At 37.8% G+C, this 16,560-nt stretch overlaps 1 protein-coding gene across 1 annotated transcript in view; it reads right to left on the reverse strand.

Moving 5' to 3' along the window:
• Positions 1 to 16,560, reverse strand: part of HAAO (3-hydroxyanthranilate 3,4-dioxygenase) — a 36,104-nt gene that overhangs the window by 11,997 nt on the left and 7,547 nt on the right. The window contains exons 3-6 of the mRNA XM_069009700.1: positions 9,734 to 9,817; positions 8,039 to 8,145; positions 5,094 to 5,183; positions 4,353 to 4,396 (exon numbers count right to left, since the gene is read on the reverse strand). Of these exons, the coding sequence (XP_068865801.1) occupies positions 4,353 to 4,396; positions 5,094 to 5,183; positions 8,039 to 8,145; positions 9,734 to 9,817 (325 nt within the window). The remainder of the gene's footprint in view (positions 1 to 4,352; positions 4,397 to 5,093; positions 5,184 to 8,038; positions 8,146 to 9,733; positions 9,818 to 16,560) is intronic.

Consider the following 16,560-nt stretch of genomic DNA (forward strand, 5'->3'; position numbering starts at 1 on the left):
ATGGCCCTGTATTTGCTCTAGTGCAAATGAAGATGGAATTTCTTCCTGCCTGTTTTTAGTTTTCTGAGGTGGCTTTAATTGAATTAACATTGCTCACCAGCCAGGTAACTGAAAATAAGAAAAATTAGAAGAAAAAAGATCTACTTGTTTTTATATATCAGTGAAACAAGACTGAGTAGCAAATACTGTCTACACAGTTCACTGGATTAGCTGCAGAGGATGACAGTACAGAGGCTGATTTTTATAAGGTAAGCTGAGCTTACCCTTATAACTTGTTTAATAGCACTGCTGAGACCACAAAACATTTACAGAGCATGCCCTAGGCTCTATGGTATCGCTGTTTCATTGACTGAAGAAAGTACCTTATTTTTCATACTCATTCAATTCCTTAGGTTTTGTTTGCCCTGAATCACAAACAAAAAAATGTTCTGTATTCTAACCATGCTAACCAGATTTTTAGTGCAGATTGTAAATTACCCTAGATACACCAAATATCAATGAAAGTTTTGGTAGTGAAGTCACTACAGGACTGTTTTTTCTATTATATATCTGCATGTTCACTGATAATAATGCTTTTATGGGAAATTTCATTGATAATTAGAAGTAGATTAATTTGGATAAACAAAAACCTGACATTCTACCTATACCGTTGATGTTCATGAAGTTCATTTTCAAACACACCTCACCTAGGAAAAAAATTTTTCTTGTAGCTTTTTTTTCCCCATCAAATTACCCCTAAAAGAAGTCTGGATTATTTTGGGCATGGCAGGAAAAGCTTTTCAGCTTCTGGTTACTTCTGCAAGTACTATTCAGCCATCACTGTTTACTAGAACTGAGGTTTCTCTGTCTGAACTGTCTCTTGTCCTCTTGACTAGAAAAGTGGGATGAAATAGATACATCAGGAGAATCTTGGTCTCAGGCTGATTCAACTGAAAGTAGCAAGAGTTGTTTTGATAACTATGATTCCTCATGTCAAAAGATATGCAAAGTAACCCAAACCAACCCATCTTGAGAGTTCCATGTATAGCCTATATCCTAAATATATTCACATTTTTGATAAAAAAAGAGGGGAGAGTATTGCCAAACTTTATTTCTACACATGGAAACAAAAGAGTCTAGTAATAAACTACAACACAGTTCCAGGGAAGATGCCTCAAGTAAGGATTGCATGCAATATATACTTCTGGTTATATTTTTCCTGATGGGACTTGAGTCCCTCTTCTTCTGTCTCTTCTTATACTCTGATTGCCCTGCTTTCAGAGGGACTTTCCCTGCTATTGGCTAAGCCAGAAGCCATAAATAAATCAAGAAAAGGTCTGGATTTAGGGCATATTTTTTGGTGTTGTTTATTTTTTTTTTTTATATGGTGTTTTTTTAAAAGCGTTTGGAGCTTGATTGATTCCATTTACAGCTTTCCTCTATGAGTGAGCTGCAATCAAGGATTTCTTTGAAGATGTTTTTCTTCCAATTTATTCCATTTCTCTCTAAGAAGGTGAGGCACTAGTTCAGGCTTATGTAGAGAGGAACCTGAGAGTACTTCAGCTGGCACTTTTAAACTGAGTCCCGGGATTCTGGATTTTCAGAAGAGAAACTTAAAAACAAGGCTGAAACTCCATCCTCTGTATAAGCCAGCACAAACAATGTTAAGATATGTGTTGAGTGAAACATCATGAGCAACTGGTGGTAGTTTTTTATATATTGCAAATGCCATGCTGGTTTCTGAACTCTACTTCTTAAAAGAAAAAAAAAGAAAAGCGAGCTGCTGAGAGAATAAATCCAAAGCATTATTTTTCTGTCAGCTGGGTTGCCTTCAGACTGAACATATTACCAGCTTACTTCTATCTCAGTCAAACTCTGTTTGATTTTTTTTAACACTGTCAGTCTCACTGACAGTTACAGGAGCTATAAGCTAAAACTTTTGTAATTAAAAATGTGGGGTATTTTCCTCATGCATAAGACATCACTGAGATGTTGAGCTACTTATTGTCCACAAAACCTGAAAACTGGAAAAAGAGAGCTGTTCTCCAGGCTGAAAACCTGCCAGGTAAATTACAAGAAAAGACCTTTTGTACTGAATTTATCAATACCAGTTTTTCAGAATTATTTGTTTAAAAAAAAGGTGTCAGGATATATTATAGCTTCTGATTGATTGTCATGTGTTTTTTAGGTCTAATCTTCTGCAAAAATATTAACAATATAAATCTTTAATGTTACTTTGCTTCTGCCCTAATTCGTTACTGACATACAAACTCTTAGCCTGGTGAGGGATGCTTATTGAAAAACCACCATATTGAACAAGAACACTATGTGTGATATGGTATTTTTTTTATTACAGCAGCATCTAGAGGCTTCATCTGAAATTATATTTTCTCTGCTAAACACTGTATGAACATACAGTGAGGCAGTAATTGCCCTGCCTAGCCCTCACACCCTCCATGCAAAAAAACCCCCAAAGAAACCAAACCACGAACACCCAAACATAGGTGACATAGTCAGACTAAACCACATTTTGATGGGGCATAAAAAGAAAAGTAAGATCTTGGAGACAACCCCATTTTGTTTAGAAGAAACATGAAGCCTTTTTCTGAGACTTACATTCCCCAGTCAGTCAAAGAACCAATGCTGAAAGCTGGTTCAGCAGCAAAGGTTTCAGGCAGGGTTTCTGACTGCTTTACCATTTCCTAATTGCAAGGAATTTAAGGTTGCTGCCCCATACAAAGGACTCTTCTGTTAACTTCATTTTGGCGACAATGTTTTAGTTAACTCTTTTTAAGAACTGTGATGTTCATGCAAAAATCAGCTTAACCCAATTTTAGGATTTGAGCAAGAGCTTTGTTCTGTTATCGATTGAGATGGCAGACAGTGACTTTTCTTATGGTGACTATCAAGCAGAGAAATGGGATAGATGTGGAAATGATGTTTCACTGGAACATTTGTCTCTCTTAGAGCAATTCATAACAATCATCTTAAGATATTCAGGAATTAATGTGGAGATTAAGGACAGCTGGTTCCAAAAAGTTTTTAGAGAGGGGAAACTAAAATTTCTGTTGTTACAAGAGCTATGGAATTCAAGTTTTGAGTGTGACTGGTGGATAACATTCAAGTTAGTCATGAGGTCAAGAGTAGCATAGCTGAGTGCAGAGCCCCTAAGCCATACATACATTTCTTGGCTGGTGCAGGACATCCCTCAGTTGTCAGCACAGACCAGACAGCAGAGAGATTTGAAAGAACAAACCTAGCTGAGCAATGGGACTGACTGAACCAGTTAGCATTTGGCTAACTGGTACAGGAACTCTCCAGGAAGGAATCTCAGGCGCTCCTGGAGATTACACAGGCAGCTTCTGCTGTTCTTATGATGATTATCCAGGTGTCAATGAAGAACCTGGCAATGTCATGAAGACTTTCCAGGTAGTTCTTGCAGCAGAACTGACCAGGTTGCACCTAACTAAAGCCCTTCCAAATAGTCCATAGAGCCTGTTCCTGCAGGTGCAGAAATGTTGGTACAGTGTGGTCTTTTGTACATAGTTAAGACACAAGGGTAGTATTTTGGGCATAGTTTGTTAAGTAATAGCAATGGATCACGCCCATGCTGGGTGCTCATGTTAAGCTGTGGGCCAGCAGGGACTGTAAGATTTCAGCAAAACAAGCTTCCCTCTGAAGGGGCTGTTGCAATATCCTTGCAATTGAGGCTTTTGTTGCTATGCAGAAAGCAACCATCATGTTTAAGAGATCTGATTCCTAGGGCCAAAACTAATAGATTGATTTTCTAGAGCAGTCGCTTTCTCTATGTCTCTTTCCAACAGAGTTAAGTGGAGTTACAACTGGAGTATCTGTTCCATTGTGGAATTTGCAATCATTAGCCACAACAGCTGCAAAATAAAAAAGGGGGCAAGACAGCATGGAAATAAAATGTTAAACAGATCAGACCCTACAGGAGCTAAAAGCATCTGTCTTTCTCTAGGTTTCCCAAGAGTAGATCACAGTGTATAGTTATAGGTAAAGGAGTACAAGTAGGTACAGAGTGTATCAATTCAACTTACGAAATCTTATTATGGGCAGTCAGAAGTGAAATTTTGTTAGTATAAGACTTGAAAGGCACAGAAGGATAGAGTTACTAACATTTCACACTAGTATAGTTACCTGATAGGTGGTTATGATGGCATCATGTGAGCAAACAAGATGCTGTTGGTAATCATGTATATGGAATTTCCTTGGGGTAATGAAAGGAATTACTTTCCATCGTAACTTAAATTTACACAATCAGAAAGAAAAACAGATACTTATTTTATGTGGTGAGAATCATTGCTATTCAATCAGCAACTGTTCTAGTTCTGAAATGAATTTGCATTTACCTGGGTTTGGTTTTCCAGTTTTATATTGCCTTGAATTGAAAAACCTGGAATAATTTAAACACAAGTAAAAAAGTCACGTTAACAAAAGTAGGGTAACAAAGACTAGGCAGTAATACTGGCCAGTACGTTTTGTACTGAGAATGGATGTGCCAAATCCTCAGCTACTATCACATATATACAAGACTATACCTATTTTACTGACAGAGGATTTGTCTGAAAGTCCTACAAGATTAATGTCACTAAACACTTCCCTTGTTCACCTTTAGCAACCACTTAACAAACTGATTAGTTAATGACATTCACTTGTTTCCTAGAAAGTAGCTTTCTACCAAATTTGCCAGTCCTGATTATTCATAAATAATATCAATTAAAACTACTTAGATTAAAGCAAGAATGAAAGAAGCCCTAAAGCAATTTAGTGCTTTTCCTAGATAACCTAGCATACATCAGTGTCAATTTTTCACCCAATTCTTTTTGCACTTAGTAGCAGTGCTTCTACTGGTCCAAAAAAGGGTGTTCCAGATGCATGTGCGAAACACTTGATTTCTCTTTTTTTTTAATCTCTTTTGATGAGTTTCGGGCATACAAGACATAATTAAAAATGTATAGAGCAGCAATTAACTTTTCACAAGTCTATGCAAAATGCAGCACAAATAGCAAATTAATGCTGTAAGCCACAGACTGACAAAGAGCTACAATATAATTTCAATTTTTTTTTAATTTACAAAGGAAAAAACTTACTCTTGAATTATTGGTATAAGTTGAGTGCCGAGATCTTCACAGTGAAACCATTTTTCAAAGAGGACATTAGTTGATTCTCCAACATAGTATCTGATGAAGTAAACACATTAGTCAATCCTTTTATTAACTAACTGATCAGGCAGTTTCAGTCTTTTGAAGAAAATAGCTATTTGATGTTCTGTAGGAGCAATTCTCAAGCCTGGTGTAGTTTATTCTGAGGAATGGCTATTGGGGAAAGCTTTCTGTTTCCCTGGTTAGGTGACTTGATGGGTGGGATGCTCAAACTTCTGTGGAGTGCCTTGTAGTTCTGTTGATCACAGATAAGTCACCAAATTCCTTCAGCAACCTTTCCAGATTTCATCCTGGAAATGATTGCTGCCATAATCTCTTGGGACCAATAACTTTCACCTTGGATGTAGTTACTGCAAAAAAAACTGGACCCAGCTACCATTTCCAGTAACTGCTTCCATGCACCTATGAGGTAAATACTCATATTTGAGAGAGTCAGCTTGCTTAATGCTCATGCAAGGGCTGATAAGAAAACAAGGTGGCTTATGGACTTGTTTGTGAAAAATAGAAGGTTTTCAGCTACATAGATTTGGGAAGTATTTAGGTCACCCCTCTGAAGAGGAATTTAGTGCTTCACTTGCATTATTTTTTGTCTTGACAAATAAATAAATTTTGGTGAGGTCAACAGGTCGAGGTTGTTGTATGGAATCAATATGGAACATGACTTGAATGAATCTATGGAACAGCAAATACAGAATTTACATTTCGATTTTTAAAAGACTGCATAGACTTGCAAGGAATGATGATCCACTACTGTCACTAATATTGTCACTGGTTTTGAAGGTCCCATGTGTCTTTTGGGTTAAAGTTACTGGAGTGTGTGTGTCTGAAGAGGAAAACAAGACCTATGTAATCCTGTGCATATCTGCATGTTCTTGTCTGTCCTATGTATCTATACACATATTGTCCAGAAATTTTCTAAGAGCTCCCTGGCTCCTCAAGTTTTGCAAAAAGAGGATACACTGAAGAGAGTAACAATATCTATACCTCCAATATGCAAAAAGCTGTGCTACCAGCACAAATTCTGAACACAGACAATCTACAGAGCAGGGAGGTGCTAAAAACGTCTTGTTTGGTAAAGTATCCAACAATATGACTAACATCAAATTTAGTTGGTTTTGTACTTATTTGCCATAGAATTAAGATTAGCTAGATCATTTTTCTCATAGCACAAGACATGTAATCATTACTTAGGCTGGAACACTGGGGTAGGCTACTTATGCTTCACTTGCACAGTAATCAGCGTGCTGGGGGCTCTGATTTATGACTAAGGCTTGTAGACATGATAAATAATGGAAGAGTACCACAGTATTAGACCTTGAGTCAGCATACTTCAAAGTGCATTATGATTTCCTCTTGTACAGTCTTTGCTGCAGGTGGCTGGTATTGGAAAAAGTATGAGAATATTAGAGGTTCTGGCTGTAAATTCCCCTCTCTCCCAGGAGCACACAGAGGGAATGCAGCTTCAAAAACATGACAAGACTGTTCACTTCCAAAACTTCGAGTGTCTTTATTCATCACATCAGTGTGAAAACAAGGGCACTAAAAACTGCTAAGTGATTTGTTTTCAGACACCTGATTAGGTATTTTGAATTGAGGATGTGTTAATTTCCACCTGCAAGCCATAAGGTAGCTTTTAGTTTAGTTTCTCCATATAAGCATGCCTATATTGGAGTGCAAATTTCTAAATCAGCCTGGATCCCTAAAAAGGCATTCAGCATTTCTCTCTCTCATACCGTTCACAGATTTCACATGATAGGTTGTTTTACTTTATTTTACTTTACTATTTAAGTTCCTTTTTCACATTAATAATAACAATTTTTATCTAAATCACTTGCCATTTTTTTCTAGCTCAGAATATCTTTTAAATAATATAAGTCCATGCAATCTACAGATCTGCAGTGAAAGGAAAAAAAAGAGACAAGTGCATAGGTAAACAATACTTTAAATGAAATAGACTTGTTTTTAGCTTGGAATTTAATCATGGGGGTTTCTTGTCTTTAATGGTCCCTTTCTTAGTTTCTTTCTGTAGCCTTTTTTGTTTGAATGAAAAAGTATGTCTTTCTTGCTCTGCCTACTTGCAATCTTCCTGTTGTGACACTGCCCATGCAACAATCAAAACTGTAGGTGAAAGGACAGGAACAGCACTTTACACTTATCAATGCAGTTTTAAGTCTTTACAAATTAGATAAACAGCTGTAAAAAGTCTGTTTAGTCAGTCATCTCTGGCTAATACCAAGATAGCTTTTCTAGATTGGCTAATGTTACTGTTGTGATTTGCCTTCTTAGACTTGTGAATTCCGTATGGGCACAAAACAAAGCTTAGTTCTGCTCACACTAGAATAGAAAGCAAACCACTAACTTACATGAAGATGTTGTTCTCATAAGGCAATAAAATCTAGGCAGAGGTGTGTACAATGTAGAGGGTCTAGCAGTGAGAAAATTCACTTTTGTTTCCAGCTTCCCACACATTTGATAAGAAAGCTGCTCTTCATCTTTTTGCTTTCAGTGCTTACAAAGGAATTAATATTCTGCTTGCCAGAACTGATAAAAAAATCTTTTCTGTTTGGGTTGTTAGAGAGCTCTGAGATCTTTTTTAAAACTTACAGCAATAGCAGTAGGTAGTACATAAGATTCCTATAGCTGCAACATGCATTTAAGACACTTCAATATGTTCCTTGTTTAACTAAATCAAACATTAAATGATCTCTCTGTTTATATGTGTATAGATAAATAGATGCGTGGATAGAGTTAATACAAAATTGCCAGAGTGAATCTGCTAAATTAATAGCAAAGTAAAATACAGTATTGTATTGATATGAGAAGTTAGTTTATATTATGAATTCCAACAGAGTAGTCAATAGTTCATACTTCACCTTAGCCCATCAATTTCTGTTTTTAATCTTTCCCTCTCAACCACAAGACCCACAGTGTTTTCATATCTCTGAGGAGAATGAGGTATCCTGGCTGGTAGGAGGAACATCTGTTAAAAGAAATCAGAAAGCATCAGTGTCAGGAAGTTTGTTTTTTCTGTTGTCCTTTTCCTGCCCCTAAACCTGCAAAATCTTCTGCTCCTTGCCCCACTTTTCCCCTACTTTTTGTTGATCCTGTGTTGCTCCTTTGCAGCTACACCCACTGTGGTACCCACAGCCCTGCAAACACTGTTTCTTGCTTTCTCTGTGACTGATGACACAGTGACTACAATCAGCACTGCCTTGATGGAAGTCAAGTTCTCTCCTCCTGGTTTGATCATCATTGCTAGACACAATTGAAATGAAAATCTAACCAATTACTCATCTGAAATCTATAAACTGAGTGCAATTTCTGAGTAATTGAAATGGAAATAAAACCCCAAGTTTTTTGTCTGCTCAATAAAATGTGTAAACTAATCAGCCACGTGTATCCTTCCAACACAGTGAGCACCTCTGATTGCATGATGAGGAGTGCTATTCTCTCCGGAAATAATTAACAAATATGAGGGGCTATTTAGTCATGCAAGTGACAAAGTGAATAGGCAAGATGTGAAGCTTATTACTAAAGTTTGAGAATAAACTCTTTCCTGGCAGCTCCCTGCACAGGAAGTTGGTAAGCCTGTATTCTTCACCACTACAGATGTCCTTCCAAGGCTGTGCAGTCACTGCAGTTTCTCTGTCTACAAAACTGAGCTAATGACAGTGCCTCAGCAGTACCAGTGTCAGCCTTTGCACCAAGTATTGTGTGCTCCTTCTCATTAGTGCTTCTCTTACATGCCAAGATCTCAGCCGGGTGTGCTCCTTCAGTGCGAAATGTAATATCAGAACCTCGTAGTTGGAAAACATAGTTCTGTTTCTTCAGACTTGAAAAAGTCATAATACTTCTAATGACATCAAGCTATGGGGTTTAACATGTCTTCTATTATAGAGGCTGTCCCCACTAGACCTAATAATCCTTTCAAAGGCTTGAGTGCAGTCCAAGCTTGTGTCAAAAACAATGAGTGGGAGTTGTAGTACATCTAACTGGTAGTAACACCCAGTATCTATTCATGCTCTCAGTAAAACCACTGCAATCTATGCTTCAGCAAGTCTACTACAACGAAAAATGGGGTAAATTTTTTTAATAAATGGCTCTTTTAAAGCTGTCCTACTGTGGTGGTTGTAAGGCTAGCTGTGAGGGCTAAAGAAGACTGAAAATACACAAATCATTTAAATTCCTAAGTTTAGGTAGTTTGCTTATTGGTGTGTGTGGGTGGGTAAGAGGTGTGTACCTGGCAATGTGTAAATATAAGACTGATCCAACTGAATTCACATGGCAGATCCCATGCAATGCAGGGGAATAAGAACTGCTCTGAGTATGTTCTGGACTGTATGAATAGGCACCCCAGATGCTCAGAGAGATTTTTATCTGTATTGTAGGTTCCTATTATTTGCATGAAATTTTCTATACTCCATTCAAGGTGGTTTTTTTTTTTTTTTTTTCTTAAACCCTGATGCTATCTCTTGCACCACAGGGATAAATTGATTTCTAATTAATACATAAAACATTCATTTAACATACTTATGTACAACTATAACAGAAGAACAATCCTGTTTTACCTCCCCTTCTTGGATGACAACATCTCTTTGTTTCCCATTTTCAATTATCTTCAAACACATATCTCCTTGAACCTGGTAAAAAAGCTGAAGAGATAAGAAAATAACATTAAGGCATCTACTTCAAAACATTCTGTATTTTATATTCTCTGTATAAAGAATACATATATAAATACATTCAATTTGCAATTGCAAGTATTTGCAGATTTTTTACTAGCAATGACAGGCTTCTAAAGGCATCTGTTGCTTTTAAAAATGCTACAGAATATGTATTATTTTCATTATCTTACTAGCAATTAACAAGCTATCCAAGAGGTCTGTAACAGCATATAGAGCTATCCTGTGGACCTGGTGGAATTCCATTGTGCTGGTTTTACCCTTGGAAATACTTTTTGGAAGGCTCAGTGTCAAGCATCCGTTAAGTACACGAGAGAGAAAGCTTCTTTTCAGAGGTAGCAGGGTCTTTACTCAGTCAAATCAAATGCCATTTTTCCAAATAAGCTCCAAATATACACACACAGCTTTTTTGGTGTACTTTTTCAATTTTTTAATGGAGCTTTCTTGTTTGGGAAGAATTGCCCATTTAGAAGCTGTTCCACTTTACTTTTGCAGATAACCTCAAAGCCCAGCAACAGCTGTTGCTCTTCCCATTGTGTATGTAAAAGTGTTTGTATAAGGACAGACAATGTGTGTCCTTATACAATATGTGTATAAGGACAGAACCCCTGAACCCAAAATTCTGTCTTTGGTGACCTTTCCACAACTGTTTTCAGACTAAAACCAGCTCTACTCTGAGGTGCTCAGGTCCTCATGCTTCATGACAGAACTGTGCTATGATCTGTAAGCAGATCTGTATCTTTGACCTGAACTAATGGGCACATTTCCCTTCATTTTTATGTAGTGCAGAGCAATAATCTTTCCAAAAGTCACTTCTGCCATGCTTTCCATGTTCTCTTTACCACATCTAGAAACTAGATTGCTAGTGCAGGTGAAGTAGTCTGAAATATGATTCAAAGTCAGAACTATAACGAAAAAAACCCTTATTTATAGCAATTCACTACAATTTCAGCAAAATGAAAAATAAATAGGGGAAAGAAGAAACCACTGAAGTATGCAAATGCCCTGAACTAAACTCTTTGCAACATTAGAAAAGCTTAATCGATTTTTTAATCAATATTGTTTTTGAAAGAGTTTTGAAATAGTAATACATGCCCCCTGGAATTGAAGAAACACTTCTGTGAACAAGAGAAAGAATAAATATGCTGCTAAGGGAACAAAACAATAGGCAGAACTGAAGACACACTGGAAAAAAGCTTATGCTGAGAGCTTTTGCATGAGTGACAAGTTCACCTTGTGCCACGGCCATCACTACAGATAATTTATGACTCTTATCTAGATGGCCACAGTGCCAGGCTACTTATCCTCGTTGCAGTCCATTTCCCTGTGTTCTTTTGCTCTTGTTTTCTTTGGTACTTCTGAAGGGCAGCACCCAATGCTATAGCAGCCCCCCTTCTACTGGGCAGGGCCAACTGCTCCCTGCACGACAGAGTGATTCGAGTGGGGAAATGACCTCTCCTTCAGTTCAAAGAAGACTCATCTAAGACTGTATGATCTCGATGGATTGTCACACTGGCTGTGGGTCATATGGCACTGATAATGCAGAAACTGAAAAATCATTTTTGGCAATCTTGAGCTTTGGAGTGTTATTTCCCCTGCAGCTACTAGGGCAGCTATTACTGAACACGTGCACAGGACATGTAGATGAGGGAAAGGACAACAGAGGCAGAGTTTATCCTGCTTCTGACATGAATCATGAAGCTGAGCAACCTTTCTGGAAATGAAAAACTTGAGCGTGGATGTCAGCTATCCAGTTTGGAGGTCAAGCATCACAGTCATAAGAAAAGATTATAAACAAATTATGAATTAAAAGAATTGTTTTGCAGTGGGAGAGGAGGAATGACGTGGGCTACATGTTGTCAATGAAACTATTTTTCTAACTGAATTTAAATAGTACCTTTCACTATAAATTATGGTCTATTCTTCAAAACTTTTTTCTTTTAAATTGCATGAGTGCTTCAGTCATGCATAAATCATCTGATGTAACTGTGATTAATACAAGTGGCAGTAATTACTGAATGTACTGCTTTGCTTATAACATAACCTGAACTTTTTCTCGAGGAAACTGTCAGCTATTTAATATCTCAGAGAGTTACAGACCACACCCATTTTACAGGCCAGTTTGGCAACACAGTACTGTCTTTTTGTTGGAAACTTATTTTTTCTAAATACTGACTGACTTTTGCTTTTTGGGCAAATCCAATGTTTTCCTGTCTCTCTTGGAAAAAAATCAAGGCCTGAGTTAAAAAATTTGGGTGTATATGTATGTATATGCACAAATATATACCCCTATATAGATAGGATAGTAATTCAGTAGAGTTCATGCTACTTGAAAATATAGGCTTTCCCAACTGTGCTGTTCTTACTGGAGTAATCTAGTATCCATTCTCCCCAGCAGTACTAAAAACTGAGGAAATGTGCAATAATTCAGCTCTATTAACATTTTATTAATGACAAGGCCTCTTGTTATGTGAAATGTATATACCCCTCCTTGTAGAAAAGCCTAGATTTGTATATTGCTGATGCATAATGGCTCACAATCGGGCATGAATTTGTCTTTTTGGGTGAAAAATATGTCTCAAGGAAGAAACAAAGTTGTTCACTAGTCTTTTTCTCCTTTGTTAAGGATAAATATGCTTTTTTATTAATTATTGTATCATCTTCCTTTTTTCCTTTTCTGGGCTTTACCATTTTGTTTAGTTTTTTGCTTACTGTGTGGCATATTCTCATTATTATTACACTAAAACCACTTCCTTTATTAATTCTCACCTTACCTCTAAAAGTTATGAGCCACCTATAAGTGCTTCTTTGCTCCAAGTATAACATTATTTCATAACATTTCTCAATATGATCATTAAAGCTGCAGATATACCTATGAAACTCAAATGAAAACATCTTAAGACTGAGATTTTTTCTCTTTTTAGTTTTTAAATTTTCCCTCAATTTTCTTTGCTGTAGGAGAAATACATCCTCCTTCCTTAGTCTGCTTCACCCTTTTTGATCATGCTTCAAACCTGTTAGTATTGTGCCTGCAGGAGAAGGCAGCGTGACCAGTGCTGAATCACTCTCAAGTCTGTACAGGGATAATTCATTCAATTATGGATACTCATAGAATAAATTATGCTGGCATTTCTGGAGGCAAGTGGAGAAGATGCACAGTTAGGTATTCACTGTTTCCATCAGTGGAAGTATCACTGAAGCTGCTTGTCTTGACAGAAGTTTCAACAGGGTAGTAGAACATGTGGATACTACCCTAAAAAGAGCACTAACATCCTCACCATATTAATGTGGTGAGGATTGTTCCTTCATCTAGGTATGTGTGTCCTAGCAGAATAAACAAAGAAGCATCTATAGGGGAAGAATACAGTATTTATAATTGGTCTGTATTGACTATCTAAAAAATCCAGAAGTCTATTTTATTTTATGTTCAGCAGTGTATGTAATTTAATTTAGAGCCACCTTTGATATCAAACTCTGCCTAGACACAGGAACCCAGAGCTCCATGAGGGCTGTTATAGCTGACAGCTTATTTACAGACCTCTAAAGAGACCTGCAACTAGCAGGATACTTTGAGTTCTGACTGCTTCTAAAAGTGGAATTTGGGATTGCTCTGCCACTTCTGGGATTAGGCTCTGGCTTGGTATATCCTGGCTTGTACTGCTTGTCATATGGATAAGTACTAAATTAATTTGCAGAGCAAATCAGATTCTGATGTGGGAGTAGAGCCTGGGTGTTCGCCAGACTTCAGTGGTGACTGATCTATTTGAGCACAGAAAAACAATTTTCTCCCTTTCTCATCACAAGGGTTTTTCAGCCACCAGAAGTCTGCAAGACAAATAGATAAGGAAGGTAGAGAAAAATATGCTGAGGTTTTTTGTTGGGGTTTTTTGTTGGTTTTTTTTTTTGTTTGTTTCCCTCTGCTCCTTTGTGTGTTATCTGTGAAACCTGAATACTAGCCAAAACCCATCCCAACAATCTCATGCAGCAAACTTACTTCTGGAGACAAAATTTCCTTCTGATGCAAAGGAAATTCAAATCATTCAAAGGAAATGCAAATCATTCTTATTACATTTTAATAGGAGCTTTGTTTCTTATTAAAATATTCCAAGAGTCTTCACCAGATGAATGTGGATTTTAAATGTAAAGAAGCAAAAATGTTTCTCTCACTTTGTTGTGACTCATCAGATTTATCTGGGATGTAAGCACCACAAAACAACCTACGGGCATGCTCACCTAGCTCACTTTCCCCTTGCTTTCAGACATCCAATATCCATACAAAATAAAAAGGACGAATTGATCTGACAGGGAAGAGTTTCCCAAAAGCATGCTGACTAGAGAGCAGCATACACTAGAAGTGGTCAGGCTTCATTTAAGCAGCTAATTTGTCAGAAGCGAGCCAAGTCTTACTTGTAGTGTCTGTGTGAGAGGGAGAGAAAGAGAAATCAAAAGCCAGGTTAGAAAACTCAGATGAATTGTGGCAGATGTGACCTCAAACCTGTATCATGTTTCAGAGCATGATGTTGTATCTCAGTCAGACCATGGAAATATGCTAGAAGAAGCTGAGGAGATTCACCAAGATGATTAAAGGAGGGGGAATTTCTGCTCTGACAGTTCTCTTTAGGACTGCAGTGTAAGGGCTTTGGTCTGTGGGGCTGTGCAAATAATTAGGTGCCTCTCTCTGTAGGATACAACCTAGATGCTGAGAGCAGAAACTTAGGGTAAAATGCAGCACAATAAGAAGTGGGACTTCTAAACTCATGTGGGGTTTGTGCCAATGCAAATATGTTGCAGGTGGTAGATGAAAGGCTGATTTGAATTTCTCTGCACGGAACTTCACTGTTTTATATAGACTCAACATCAGAATGTAAATTGTTAAGAAATCAAAGTCAGCTGAATCAAAGTCAGTTGAGATTTATTGTGTGTAAGTGATGGACTGAGGTGGGTAAAGAGACAGCAGCCCAGCTACTTTTGTGATCCTAGATTTAGCTGTTAGCATATCTTGCTTTCCCCCAAAGCAGCCCACACAATGCAGTAAATAAATTCTGAAATTCTTTCACTATAGCTAGGCTTTGTTATGATCTCTGTTTCTCTGTCATTAACTTTCTCCAAAATATATGGTCCCCTTGAGTTTTCACTTATTTCTTTGGAAGAAGGGTTTTATTTTTTCTACCCTCAGGTTTTACAAGTAAGTAAAAATGCAGTAAATACACCATGAAGCCTGTAGGCTATGTTAACACTGAAACTCTTCTTGTCACAAATGCAATGGTATGATGAAAAATTCAAGACAAAGATATGTTGAGGACTGTTCCCTGTTCCCTGGTACCCCATAGCTGTGAGGGGTTGAGCACAATGGGACATAGCCTCACGATGGACCTGGGGTGGCTCAGATTGGATCGCAGGAAGAATTTCTTCATGGAAAGGGTTTTCAGGCATTGAAATGGCTGCCCAGGGAGGTGGTGGAGTCACCATTCCTGGAGAAACAACTGGACATGGTACTCAGTGCCACGGTTTAGATGACAAGGAGGTGTTCAGTCAAAGGGTGGACTTGATGGTCTTGAAAATGTTTCCCAACCTTAGTGATTCTGTGGTCATGTCAGGGCTGCCACAGAAACTTTCAGTGGCCTCACTAAGTTGACTACACAAGAATAGTAGTCACTAGTCCATGGAACCCAAAACTCTCTTGACAAATGAGGCACATTGGAATAATGATTCATTTGAAACCCTCACAGAACCCACTACATAGCACAAACACTTTCTAGAAAGTTCTGTCAGTATTAGCTATATAGGTGCATTCTCACAGCACTTTTTTGCCATGTTCCAACAGAAGATGCATTTTCCAAAGCCATTATTTCATTTTGAATGAGTCTGAGTTAGAGGCAGAGAATGTCTGAGTAAATGTTTGCTGTCTCTATCTCTGTTCTGATGGAGAGGGGTGCAAAAGGGAACTTTTCAAACAAGAAAAAGAATGAATATGACCTCCTGGTAAATTCCAGCCAAGGACTGTGAATGGTTTATCTCTTGTAAGGTGCAGCTTGATTTCAGTTTTTAAAAAACCTGTCTGATGGAAAACAATGCCTCAGATATGAGACAATTTCTGTGCAGAAAGGTGGCAAAGAAGTAGTGCACAGAAATTTAAGAAGGCAATGAAGCAGTACAGAGAAAACTAAGAAAGAACAAAATATAGGAGTTACTTATTTAGGAAATGCTTGCTTGTTGAGAGGAAGATAGAAATTGTGTTATAGACTAGCTGTCATTTTAGCCTAAATGGCTGCTCAGGAGACAATTATAAAAGGCATTGAAGAGAGTTCAAATCAAGCTTCTGGGTTTTTTTTTCTCCTAATTAGCCAGTCAGAACTAATCTTCCTGATACACCTGCATGTTAATGGCACCAGCAGAGAGCAGCTCAGGAGCAGGAGGATGCTCCTCAGCCCTTATCTCTGCATGCCAACCCTTTGCTGCTCTGAACTGCAGGCTTTCAAGCTCAAGTCGTGCCACAGGACACACCATAAACTGTGTGATAACAGGCAAAAGATAGTGAGTGGACAGATATAAACAATCCTAAATTTAACTTTCTCTCCAAACCAACCCTTCTTTGCTATCAGAATACTCACAGTAGAACAGCATCAGCTAAATTTGCCTGAAGGGTTTGTGGGTTTTCGCATTCGTGATTTGGCCTGCTGACAGTACGTCTATGTAGTCTGTCTTCAAATTAT

This window comes from Aphelocoma coerulescens, chromosome 3 (genome assembly GCF_041296385.1).
Source record: "Aphelocoma coerulescens isolate FSJ_1873_10779 chromosome 3, UR_Acoe_1.0, whole genome shotgun sequence".
NCBI lineage: Eukaryota > Metazoa > Chordata > Aves > Passeriformes > Corvidae > Aphelocoma > Aphelocoma coerulescens.